General features: G+C 36.7%; 1 protein-coding gene across 6 annotated transcripts in view; it reads left to right on the plus strand.

Annotated features, from left to right (window-relative positions):
- Positions 1 to 13,153, plus strand: part of HERC2 (HECT and RLD domain containing E3 ubiquitin protein ligase 2) — a 242,569-nt gene that overhangs the window by 147,164 nt on the left and 82,252 nt on the right. For all 6 annotated transcript variants that reach the window (XM_065932020.1, XM_065932015.1, XM_065932017.1 and 3 more), the window contains 3 exons: positions 3,540 to 3,730; positions 4,314 to 4,419; positions 4,514 to 4,605. In XM_065932020.1, coding sequence (XP_065788092.1) covers positions 3,540 to 3,730; positions 4,314 to 4,419; positions 4,514 to 4,605 — 389 coding nt within the window. The remainder of the gene's footprint in view (positions 1 to 3,539; positions 3,731 to 4,313; positions 4,420 to 4,513; positions 4,606 to 13,153) is intronic.

A 13,153-nucleotide genomic window follows, 5' to 3' on the forward strand; every position in this document is an offset into this window, starting at 1 on the left:
TACTCTGTTGGTCCTTTTCAGGGCTAACTTTTCTTGTTGTTGTTGTTTTTTTTTTTTTTTTTTTGGTTAGCATGCCATGGCTTTATAAATTTTATTAGGCTTTTCAAAGAACTAGCTTTTGACTTTGAATTCATGTCTCTCAGATCTTTATCATTTCTTTTTCCTATAGAATTTAGGTTTAGGTTGATTTCCCCCTCCCCTCTGAATGCTTAGTTCATTAATTTCTCACTTTTATCTTTTATGATATTTGAACTTAAAATTTTTAATTTATGTTTAAACATAAGCTGTGTCTTATAATACTGATAGGTAGTAATATTTAATCATCATTTAAAAATATCCTTAAAATTCCATTGGAATTATTTTCTTGTATTCATTGATTTTAAGTTTCAAAGATGTCAGCATTTTCTGCCTGTATCTTTTTACTAGTTTCTGCTTTGCCTTCAGATGTGTATCCTGATTAATCTTTGACATTTTGGGGGAAATTTTTGTTTAGTCATAGGACTTGGCATTTCGTGGGAGTTTACACGTTTTATGCCTGTCTGAAAAAATGTCTTTTGCGGTTCTGTGCTGAAGTTAGTGTTTGCTCAGTGTATCTTTTTGTAGCCTTTTGCCCTCAGTCTTTCTGTAATCTTGTTGGCAATTTTTAAAAAAATTTCAGTGTGATGGTATTTGTCTCTTATTTTGATCATTTGGATATTTATTTATGTTTAAGGCAGTTGCTGAAACATATATTTGTAAATTAATCAGCTTTTCAGTGCTTTTGTGTTGTTGCTGTCCCGTCTGTCTTCTAGTTCCCTTTTTTTTTCCCGTTCCATCTTCCTTTGGACTTATAAATTCTGTGTTATTTAGCCAACCACCCCACCCCCCACCACCCTGCACCAACACATGCTCACTGGCTTAGAAGTTAAACATTTTTGGTGTATATTCATGTACTATAAGAGTAGTATATATTATGTACATTTTTGGTATTAGTAGTTACTAAAGATATTATGATATTTTTTTGGTCTTATAAACCTAATCATTATTTAGTATTTTTATCCTCCTCCTAAGCAGTGCAAGGATCTGAGGTTCCTTTAACTTAATTAACCATCATTCTGATTTAAATTACCATGTTTTTATTACTGTGTTTAAAAATTTCACACATATACATCTTAAACACTATAAGACATAGGATTGGTATTTTTTGTGGTTGGTGTTTGTTGAATTTTTTTTTCACATACTTAATATTTGTTGTTGTTTAGTCACTAAGTTGTATCCAGTTCTTTGCAACCCCATGGACCACAGTTTTTCTCTGTTCCTTTCTGTATGTTTCATTTTTCATCTGTCATTATTTTTGTCCTGCTTGAAGAATAGCCCTTAATATTTTATTTAATTTATCTCTATGGTTATGAACTCTGTTTTTGTGTGTCTTTATTTCTTCTTTATTAAAAAAAAATTTTTTGTTAGGACTTTTAGCACTTTAAAAATACTATTCCATTGTAATTAGGTTTATATTATTTCAGCTGAAATCAGTTTAGTTATTATTCCCTTAAAGCTAATTTATTCTTTGTATTTCCCCTTAATCTGCTTTTGAGATACTCTTGTTTTTATCTTACACAAATCTTGCATATGCATATATATATATTTCTGTGTATTTATCTTTCTTGCAGTTAGTAATGCTTTTAATTAATTAATTTTCCAGCTTTTTTGAGCTATAATTGACATATGACATTGTATCAGTATAAAGTATTCAGTGAGATGATTTGGTACACATATATTGCAAAATGATTACTGCAGCAAGGTTGGTTAACACATCTATCACTTCACATAGCTACCCTTTTTTTGGTATGTATGGTAAAAATTTAAGGTTTATTTTTCCAACTTTCAAAGTAGGGCTTTTAAAATCTGTGCTTTGATATCTTTTGTTCGTTTTGGACAATTTCCCGTCATCCAGTATTTTTTCTAATATTAATCTATGCCCTCTTTTCTTTTCCTTCTTTTTTGAGACTCTTCTTTCTGATAAGACAGATCTTATTTCTGTTTGTTAAATTTTTCACATCATTTATGTTTTCTAAACTTTTGCTCTTCAGTTCTTCATTCTAGATAATTTTTGCTAGTTCTTTTTTCATATGAGTCTAGTCTGCTGGTAAACCTATTCATTGAGTTCTAACTTTAATTGCCATATTAAACAGTTCTAATCTTTTTAAAAATAATTTTAAATTCTCTGATGAAATATTCAGTGTCTTATCTTTTCAAACATACTAAGTATAGTTATTATAAAATTTGTACTTTATAATTCTATCTGGATCCTCTGTGAGTCTCTCTCTATTGTCTGTCATTTGTCATAGGTTTGTAGTCATGTTTTCTTGTCTCCTCATTTTCCATCATGTACTGGTCATTATGGTAACAAAAGTTACTTCTTGAATCAATTTGAGGCCTCGGATGCTACCTTTCTCCAGAGATTGAGGGAGAGAGGGTTGATCTTCTAGGTAATTGGTGCTTGTATATGTGCTAAGTCACGTCAGTTGAGTCAGACGTTTTTGCAACCCTGTTGACGTAGTCTTACCAGGGTCCTCTGTCCGTGGGATTCTCCAGGCAAGAATACTGGTGGGGGTTGCCATGCCCTCCTCGGGGGTCAGGGGCTCTTCCTGACACCCAGGGATTGAACCCCTCTCTCGTATCTCCCTTGTTGGCAGCCAGGTTCTTTACCACTAGTGCCATTTGGGAATCCTAGGTGATTGGCGTAAGTAAATATTGACGTCTGGGCTCGCCTCAGTCCAGTTTCATTGACTGAGATGATCTCATGCAGAGCTGCAGTCTGGAAACAGATAGCCTTGCAGAGTTGACTCTTCTCTTCCTCTATGGCTCTTCCCATGGAGAGCTGAGCCCAGGGTGTGAGCTTTTCTTTGCGTCTCTTCTTTCCTGATGGGCTGCTCTGTGTGTCCTGTTTAAGGCTCCCGCTGGAAACTGATAAATACCACTGCGGATAAGTGTATTTTGATCCACAGGGCAGCTCGTTCTGACACTTTTCATCTTAGCCTTCCTCTGATTCTGGTCCCACAATTCTTTATCAGCTTGTTTACTCTGATATTTTCAAGATTTATTCATCTTTAAATATTTTGTCTGCCTCTTCTACTTGTCCTCAGTAGAAGAGCTATATCAGTTTCCAGATTTGCCATTTATGGAAGTAGAAACTCTTCAAGTTTGTTTTTGTTGCATTTATGAAAACTTTTTAAAGAATGTCTTCTGTAAGCACAGTTACTGAACTTCATACCCCGCTTATATATATCCTTCTATCTGGAGATATGTCACTCTGTTGTTACTTGAGGGAGTCAAGTGGACTAAATCATAGCATTATATGAACTTCATCTCATAAACTGGGATAAAATACCTTGGCTACGTTTTTTGAAGCCATTTAAGTATTATGTAATAACTCCTTCTAATTTGGAAACTTACTGTTTTCTTGAAGTAAGGAACTCAACTATGCAATATTCTTTATTTCTTGGTTGTGAAGTTTCTGTTCTACAAGTTATTAACACTGTTTGGCCATCATTAAATAGGACAGTCTGCAATATTTTGTGGCCGTTCTGGAAAACAGCTGAAACGCTGTCACAACAGTCAGCCAGGAATGCTGCTGGATAGCTGGGCACGGATGGTGAAGAGTCTAAACGTGTCGTCCTCTGTGAACCAAGCTTCTCGTCTTATTGATGGCAGTGAGCCCTGCTGGCAGTCCTCTGGTTCACAAGGAAAGGTAGTAGGCCATGGGGGCACGTCACTTTTGTTTAGATGTGTGATGTTTTAGAGTTTGAACACAAACTTTGAAAATCCTATGAAGGTATACTGGGATGTCACCTGTCAGTACTCATTTTATATTTTAGTTCATAATTATTTTAAAGGTACAGAGTAATATGCCATCTAGTTTTCATTGTCAGAGATTTTAAAAAATATAAGTGATAGAATTTATCTAACTGATAGAGAGTTTAATAGGGCTTTGTTTTGTTTTACTCCCCCACATAAAATGTATAAGTTCAGATTCTGCTTCTTGTTAGAAGATTTTCTAATATACCCTAATAAATATATGTTTATCTTTAGAATGTTATTTTAATTGCACTTATATGTGGGTGTGCCTCATCCAGCCATGAAGGTTAGGCTTGGAGAATGGTGCTTTTCGTCTGCTTTGATTCTAGTGTTTTCTGTGACCCACCCATTGATGGACATTAGTGGACCACCTGAGGTCAAAAGGCTATAAACGCATCATTTCTGGGGCATAGAGGGAGGCTTTCTTCTAATAAACAAGTAATGGAGTAGAATACGTGTTTCTTTTTCTTTTAAAGCATTGGATTCGTTTGGAGATTTTCCCAGATGTTCTTGTTCATAGATTAAAAATGATTGTAGATCCTGCTGACAGTAGCTACATGCCTTCCCTCGTGGTCGTGTCAGGTAACTGAGTTACTTTACTCAGAAAGTATCTTCTACTATATAACGAAAACTTCTTTGTCTGATTCCTTTATGTTCCTGCCCTTTTATTTCCTAGGTGGAAATTCACTAAATAACCTAATTGAATTAAAGACAATCAACATCAACCCCACTGACACCACAGTGTCTCTTCTGAATGACTGCACAGAGGTGAGTAGATTAGATAGCGTTCCTCTTTTTAAAGGTGTATACATTTTTTATTGATATATAGTTCATTTACAGTGTTTTCAGTTGCCAAGTGATTCAGTTCTACATACGTGTGTGTATGGAAAAGTTGCTCAGTTGTGTTCGACTCTTTGTGACCCCATGGACTTCTCCATGGCCAGAATATTGGAGTGGGTAGCCTTTCCCTTCTCCAGGGGATCGTCCCAACCCAGGAATCGAACCCAGGCCTCCCGCATTGCAGGCAGATTCTTTACCAGCTGAGCAGCAAGGGAAGCTCAAGAATACTGTGTGTATACATTTTTTATATATATATATATATATAGTGTGTGTGTGTGTTCTTTTTCAAATTCTTTTCCATTAAAGATTCTTACAAGATATTGAATACAGTTCCCTGTGCTATGCAATAGGTTCTTACTGTTTATGTATTTTATATATAGTAATGTTGTTCACTTGCCAAGCTGTGTCCAACTCTTTACGACCCCATGGACTGCAGCGTGCCAGGCCTCCCTGTCCCTCACCGTCTCTCAGAGTTTTCCCAAGTTCATGTTCATTGAATTGGTGATGCCATCCAACCATCTCCTCCTTCCTCTTTTCTCTTTCTCCCTATACAGTAATATGTAGCGATTAATCCCAGACTCCTAACCCCTGTCCCCCACCCTTGTCCCCTTTTGTAATCATGAATTTGTTTTCTGAGTATCTTTCTGTTTTGTAAGTTCATTTGTATCATTTTGTTAGATTTCACAGATAAATGATTTCATATGATATTTGCCTTTTTCTGTCTGACTTACTTAATATGAAATCTCTGTGTTCATCCATGGTACTGCAAATGGTATTATTTCATTCTTTTTTTTAATGGCAGAGTAATAGTTCATTGTGTATAGGTACCATGTATTTTTTATCTTTCTGCTGATGGAAATTTAGGTTGCCTCCATGTTTTAGCCATTGTAACTAGTGCTGCTATGAACATTGAGGTGTATGTGTCTTCAGAATTAGAGTTCTGTTCAGATATATGCTTAGTAGTGGGATTGCTGGATCATATGACAACTTTATTTTTGGTTTTCTAAGGAACCTCTGTACTGTTCTCCTTGGTGACTGTACCAATTTACATTCCTACCATCTGTGCAGGAGGGATCCCTTTTCTCCACTCTTCTGCATTTATTTTTATTTTTTTTTCCTGCATTTATTATTTGTAGACTTTTTGATGATGTTCATTGTGACTGTTAATGAAGTAATACATCATTATAGTTTTCTTTTGCATTCATCTAATAATTGATCATCTTTTCATGTGCCTGTTGGCCATCTGTACGTCTTATTTGGAGAAATGTCTGTTTAGGTCTTCTGCCAAGTTTTTGATTTGGTTGTTCATGACCTACTTTGTATATTTTGGAGATTAATCCTTTGTCAGTTGCTTTGTTTGCAGTTGTTTTCTTCATTCATGTCATCTTGTTTTTAGTTTCCTTTGCTGTGCAAAAACTTTAAGTTTAATTAGGTTCCATTTGTTTATTGTTGTTCCTATTTCCATAACTCTGGAAGGTGGGTCAAAGAGGATCTTGCTGCTACTTATGTCAAAGAGTATTCTGCCTATTTTTTCCTGTAAGAGTTTTATAGTATCTGGTCTTCCATTTAGGTCTTTAATCCATTTTGAGTTTATTTTTGTGTATAGTATTAGGGAGTGTTCTAATTTCTTTCATTTACATATAACTGTCTAGCTTTCCCAGCACCATTTATTGAAGAAACCATCTTTTCTCCATTGTATGGTCTTGCCTCATTTGTTGTAGATTGATTGACTATAGATGTATGTGTTTATTTCTGGGCTTTCATTCTGTTGATCTATATTTCTGATTTTGTGCCATTTCCATACTGTTTTGATGACTGTAGCTTTGTAGTATAGCCTGAAGTCAGGAGCCTGATTTTCTCCAGCTCTGTATTTCTTTCTCAAAGAGTGCTTTGGCTTTTGGGGGTGCTTTGTGTCTCCATACAAATTAAAAAAATTTTTTCTTCTTGTTCTGTGAAAAATGCCACTGATAACTTGATAGGAATTGCATTGAATCTATAAATTGCCTGGGGTAGAATAGTCATTTTCATACTATCAGTTCTTCCAATCCAAGGACAAGGTCTATCTTTCCATGTGTTTGTATTGTTTTCTTTTTCCTTCATTAGTGTCTAAAATTTTTGAAATGCAAGTTTTTTGCCTCCTTAGGTAGGTTTAATCCTAGTTATTTTATACTTTTTGATGTGATGATTAAGGGGATTGTTTCCCTAATTTCTCTTTCTGATCTTTCATTGTTAGTGTATAGAAATGCAACAGATTTTTGTGTATTAATTTTGTATTCTGCAAATTTACTGAATTCATTGACAAGCTCTAGGTAGTTTTCTGGTAGTATCTTTGGATACATGTAGTCCATTTACACAGAGAAGGCAACGGCAACCCACCCCAGTACTCTTGCCTGGAAAATCCCATGGACGGAGGAGCCTGGTGGGCTGCAGTTCCTGGGGTCATGAAGGGTCGGACACGACTGAACGACTTCACTTTCACTTTTCACTGTCATTCATTGGAGAAGGAAATGGCAATCCACTCCAGTGTTCTTGCCTGGAGAATCCCAGGGACGGAGGAGCCTGGTGGGCTGCCGTCTATGGGGTGGCACAGAGTCGGACATGACTGAAGTGACTTAGCAGCAGCAGCAGCAGCAGCAGCAGTCCATTTATATTTAGCGTGTTTATCCATATGTATGTTTATATTGTCATTTTGCTGTTTTGAGTTTGTTTTCATAGGTCTTTTTTTCTCCCTTTCTCCTTTGTTCTCTTCTCTTGTAACTTGACTACCTTTAGTGTAAGTTTGCATTTCATTTCCTTTTTTGTGTGTATTTCTATTATAGATTTTTGTGTTCTGGTTAATGTGAGTTTTTTGTACAACAGTCTAGTTATATATGTGCTTGTTTTAAGTTGCTTATCTCTTAATTTTGAATACATTTTAGATACCGTGCATTTGTACTCTACTCCCCTTATGGTCATTGTTTTTCAATTCATGCCTCACATCTAATTATTTTGTATAATCCTTGAACACTTAATGTGGGATTTTTACTACTTTTGTCTTTTAATTTCCCTACTGGCTTTATGTATGGATGATTTCCTGTCTTGTTTCTAGTTGTGGCCTTTTCTTTTCCACCTAGAGAAGTTCCTTTAGAGTTTGTCATAAAGCTTATTTGGTGTTTCTGAGTTCTTAAAAAATGTATACTTGTCTGTAAAGCTTTTGTTTTTGCCTTCAAATTTCAGTGAGAGCTTTTGTTGGGTATTCTTGGGTGTAGGTTTTTCTTTTTCATCATTTCAAGTATGTTTTGTCAGTCTCTTCTGGTCTGCAGAGTTTTTTCCTCAAAAAAAAAAAAATCGATAATAGCATTATTGGAGATCCCTTGTATGTTGTTTTTTTACTTTTCCTCTGTTAGTTTTAATATTCTCTCTTTTTGTTCATTTTTTTTCATTTAGTTTACAATATGTCCTCACATATTCCTCTGTAGGTTAATCCTTTATGGGACTCTCTGCACCTCCTGGACTTGGTTGACTTTTTCCTTTCTCAAGTTAGGGAAGTTTTCAGCTATTATCTCCTCAAATATTTTATCAAGCACTTTTTCTCTTCTTCTTGGACCTTTATAATGTGACTGTGTGCTTGATATTGCCCTAAAGATTTCTTAAACTGCCCTTATTTCTTTTTGTTCTTTTTTTCTGTTTGGTGGTGGTGTTTTACACTATTCTGTCTTCCAGCTCATGAATCCATTCTTCTGTCAGATTTAGTTTACTATTCATTCCTTCTAATGTATTGTTCATTTCACTTATTTATTAATTGTGTGGTTCTGTATATTTTCTATTTTTTTCTTAAAACGTTTCTAATTTCTCTCTCTGTGTATCCATGCTCCTCCTGAGTTCTTTGATCATCTTTACCATAATTACTCTGAACTGTTTCCCTGGTAGATTGCCTGAGAATCTGCCACATCACTTTGTTTTCTTTCTGGTGTTTTATCCTGCTCCTTCATCTGAAGCATATTCTGTTGTTTGAGTTTGTCAAAATTGCTTCTTGTGTTTTTGTGAATGCGGTGAAAGAAAGTGAAAGTGAAGTCGCTCAGTCGTGTCCAACTCTTTTTGTGACCCCGTGGACTGTAGCCCACCAGGCTTCTCCATCCGTGGGATTCTCCAGGCAGGAATACTGGAGTGGGTTACCATTTCCTTCTCCAGGGGATCTTCCCAACCCAGGGATCGAACCCAGGTCTCCCGCATTGCAGGCAGACGCTTTAACCTCTGAGCCACCAGGAAAGCCCATTTGTTCTGTTTCTTGATCTTGGAGAAGTGGCCCTCTGTAAGAGACGTCCTGTGCAGTCCAGCAGTGCACCTCCTTTTCATCACCCAAGGAAGGGCCAGGGGCCTGCTGGTCTCAGGATAGGACCTGGTCTGCATTTACAGACTTGATGTGCTAGCTGTAGGATTAATAGTTTTCTTGTTTCTGGTGGGTGTTGTTATTGTTCATTTGCTAAGTTGTTTCCAATTCTTTGTGACCCCATGAACTGCAGCACCCCAGACTTTCCTGTCCTTTACTGTCTCCCGGAATTTGCTTAAACTCACGTTCATTGAATCAGCGATGCCATCCAACCATCTGATTCTCTGTTAATGCCCTCTCCTCCTGCCTTCAATCTTTCCCAGCATCAGGGTCTTTTCCAGTGAGTTGGCTCTTCACATCAGGTGGCCAAAGTATTTGAGCTTCAGCAGCAGTCCTTCCAGTGTGTATCAGGGTTGATTTCCTTTAGGATTGACTGGTTTGATCTCCTTGTGCTCCAAGGGACTCTAAAGAGTGTTGTCTGGCACCACAATTTGCAAGCGTCAGTTCTTGGGTGTTCAGCCTTCTTTGTGGTCCAATTCTCACATCCATACATTACTACTGGAAAAACCATAGCTTTGACTCTGTGGACCAAAATGATATCTCTGCTTTTTAATATGCTGTCTAGGTTTGTCATAGCTTTTCTTCCAAGAAACAAGTGTCTTTTAATTTTGTGGCTGCAGTCACCATCTGCAGTGATTTTGGAGCACCATCTGCAGTGAAATAAAATCTGTCACTGTTTCCATTTTGTGATGATGTGATGGGACTGGGTGCCATGATCCTTGTTTTTTGAATGTTGAGATTTAAGCCAGCTTTTTCACTCTCCTCTTTCACCCTCATCAAGAGGCTCTTTAACTCCTCTTCAGTTTCTGCCATTAGAGTGGTATCATCTGCATATCTGAAGTTGTTGATATTTTTTAGATAGGTGAAATTCCTGGTGGGAGGAGCTGGTGCCTATCCTCTGGTAGGTGAAGTTGGGTTTTGATCCTCTGGTGGGCAGGGCCTTGTCTAGAGTCAGTTGAAGTTTGTGGATAGGGCCGTGTCCCCACCTTGTTTGTTGTTTGGGCTGAGGCCTTGCAGCACTGGAGTCTGAAGTCTGGTGTTTGAAGCCAGGTCAACTGAATATTTCCCCAGTATATCTGCCACCATTGTCTACACCCACAAGCGGGGCCACAGCCACCCCCTGCCTCCCCTTTGAGGAGACCCTCTAAGACCAGCAGGTAGATGTGGCCCCAGCACCTATCAGATTACTACTTTTGCTCTTGGTCCCGGCACATGTGAGGTTTTGCAGCCACCCTTTATGAGTGAGGATCTTTCCCCCCCAGTCCTGCGTCTAGAACTCATCTAGTCAAGCCCCTCTGGTCTTCAATGACAAATGTTCTTAAGGTTCCTCTTCCCTGTGTCCGACCCGCAGGCTCGGGAGAGTGACATGAGAAAAACTCTTGAATATAATTGTTCTCCAGTTTGTGGGTCACCAACCCTGGAGGGTATGGGGTTTGATTATATTGTGAGTTCACGCCGTCTACCACTCTTGTTGTGGTCCATCTTCAGAGGACCTTTCCTGGTGGTTTCAGTCTGGCAGTGATAGTTCTTTTGCAGATGGTTGTGATTTTGTTGTGCTTGTGAGAAGAGATGAGCTGAGGGTTCTTCTGCTCTGCCATCTTGACCATTCTGATAGTATTCCTTTGATGGTTTGCAAATGGCAAGAGAGGTTCCTTTTTTCATCATCTCTATAATAACATTGAGCCCATTTTCTCCCCTTGATTAAATAATTTTATTTATTTTAAAGTTTGACATGTGTACAACTTGAATTTGTTGCTTACCAGATCAGCTTGAAAAGAAAACAAAACAAATTCCTTCCCTGTCTTTGGTTAAAAGCAGGTAAAAAGCTCTAGGCAAAAGTCATTGCCATACACCTTGGGCTTCTTTGGGCATCTAGCATCATGTTATTTCCATTAAATATGTATTAGTAAGCAGTGATTCTTTTTAACCATATATATGACACTGAAATTGTTTTTTTTGTTTTCATACCTTTAATTTGGTAATAAGGACATTTTCAAAATGAATCCAACTGAATTTTATCTCTTAAAAATTCTGAAAGAATCAGTGAAGGTTCTTTTAAATAGAACATATTATAGATTAGTGACACTGCCACATAAATCTTTCAGTAAATCTACACTATTTTAGTAAATTTTATATATTTAAAAATGCAAATTAAGGCAATTTTTTTTTTTACTACCTATAAGTACATTGTCTCATGAGAACTTATTTAATTGGTATGATAGTGGATAAAAATGTCAAATTTTTGACTTTCTATTCATGTAAAGTTCATCATAAGTAAGTTTATTTTTAAATTATTAAGTGCTGTTTGTCAGTCATTGCTCTATTATTTTGGTATTCCCACAAAGGGCTTCCCAAGAAGCTCAGATGGTAGAGAATCTCCCTGCTGTGTGGGAGACCAGGGTTCAATCCTTATGTCAGGAGGATCTTTGGGAGAAGGGAATGGCAACATACTCCATTATTCTTCCCTGGAGAATTCCATAGACAGAGGAGCCTGGTGGGCTATAGTCCATGAGTCACAAAGTCAGACACAACTGAGCAACTAGCACACATGCCCACATAAGGACAGACAAGTTTCACGGGGTTGTACTGTGTTACATCAAAGAACCTGATACACAGCCAGGCATAAATTAATTTTTTTTTAAGGGTGGAAAGTTGATAACTTGTGTCTAGAGACTATGGCACCATACTAGCACTGCCCCCCAGGTCCAGGAGCTGATTATTTGACCTTTGTGTGCACCGGAAGATTTTTTTTGTTTGTTTATTTTCTTCCAGTCTTCAATGAATAAAATTGTGGAACACCATTCATTTATGAATGTCATTAAACTATTTTGTGGAATACTGTGTAATTAACAATTACTATGAATGGTGGTAATAATAAAGTGGCCAATGATGAAAATGTAATATATTATTAAGTTTTTTTGAGAAAAGATAATGCATTTAGTGCCTTTTATTATAATAACTTATTCCTGGGTAATGCAAAATGCAGTTTGTCTTATGTCTGAATTATGCTACTGAATATTTTCTGTTTTAATTTTGCTTTGTATTTAATTTGCTTTGTATTTTATATTTGTAAGTAGATCAATAACCAAGGATTAATTTATTTAATAAACAACTGAGATTGTTATTCATAAAAGATATATTGACTTTAACAAATTTTCAGTTGAAAACAATTTATTATGTGTTATTTGATGAGCACAAAATAGCTTATATCACATATATGAGAAATATTAAGCATTGTGAGTACTCAGAAAATTCATGTCCCAGTCTTCATCCATCCAACCAACTTACAGAGTAGAGCATTATCATTCCTAAAGCTATTGAACTCTCTAGCACTGCCTTTCCTCTAAAAATGGCTTGTTAACAGAATTTTCCTAACATAACCGAAAATAGAAAGTATACTGAATCCTCCATGAACCTACCACCCAGTTTTAATGATTATCAACATTTTTGCCGGTCATTTCACTAACTCTCTTCCTGTGTTACACCCCATTTTTTTGAGTGTTTTAAAGCAAATTCTAGCCATGGCATTATTTCAGTAGTGAGTACTTCAATTATTAATTTCTGACAAGGACTTTAAAAATGAAACCACAATGCCATCACACCTAAAATTTTGTCCTTAATATGATATAAAATCCAGTCAATGTTTAAATTTTCCCAATTATCCCATAAATGTTCTTTGCATTTGCTTTCTATGATTCGTGAGTCAGACAGTGTGTGCCTTTGGCACTGCATTAAAATCTTAACCCTTTTGTTTTTTCCTTGCTAAAGAAAGAAACTCTCTTTTTTTTTTTCCTGTAAAATTTTTCATTTCTCTATTTGTTTCTTTTATTCAAACTGTTCTTCCTGTGACATCATAGATATTATAGATCTTAAGGTTTGGTTAGATCCCCTTGAAGCAGTCAGTCTTTGTTCAGTGAAATACAGGGGCAGAGGAATAAACTACATTTAGAAACGCCATGTATGGGATGTGGGGCGTACCCCAGGACAGAAGGCCAACAATAAAGTAACGAATGGCAAAGACGTAACAGAGTTTGACCTTCATTTGAACAAGTCCAGAATAGAAATGTATTTCCAAGACAGATAGAAAATTTGATCACTGGTAGCACT

This window comes from Muntiacus reevesi, chromosome 3 (genome assembly GCF_963930625.1).
Source record: "Muntiacus reevesi chromosome 3, mMunRee1.1, whole genome shotgun sequence".
Classification (NCBI taxonomy): Eukaryota; Metazoa; Chordata; class Mammalia; order Artiodactyla; family Cervidae; genus Muntiacus; species Muntiacus reevesi.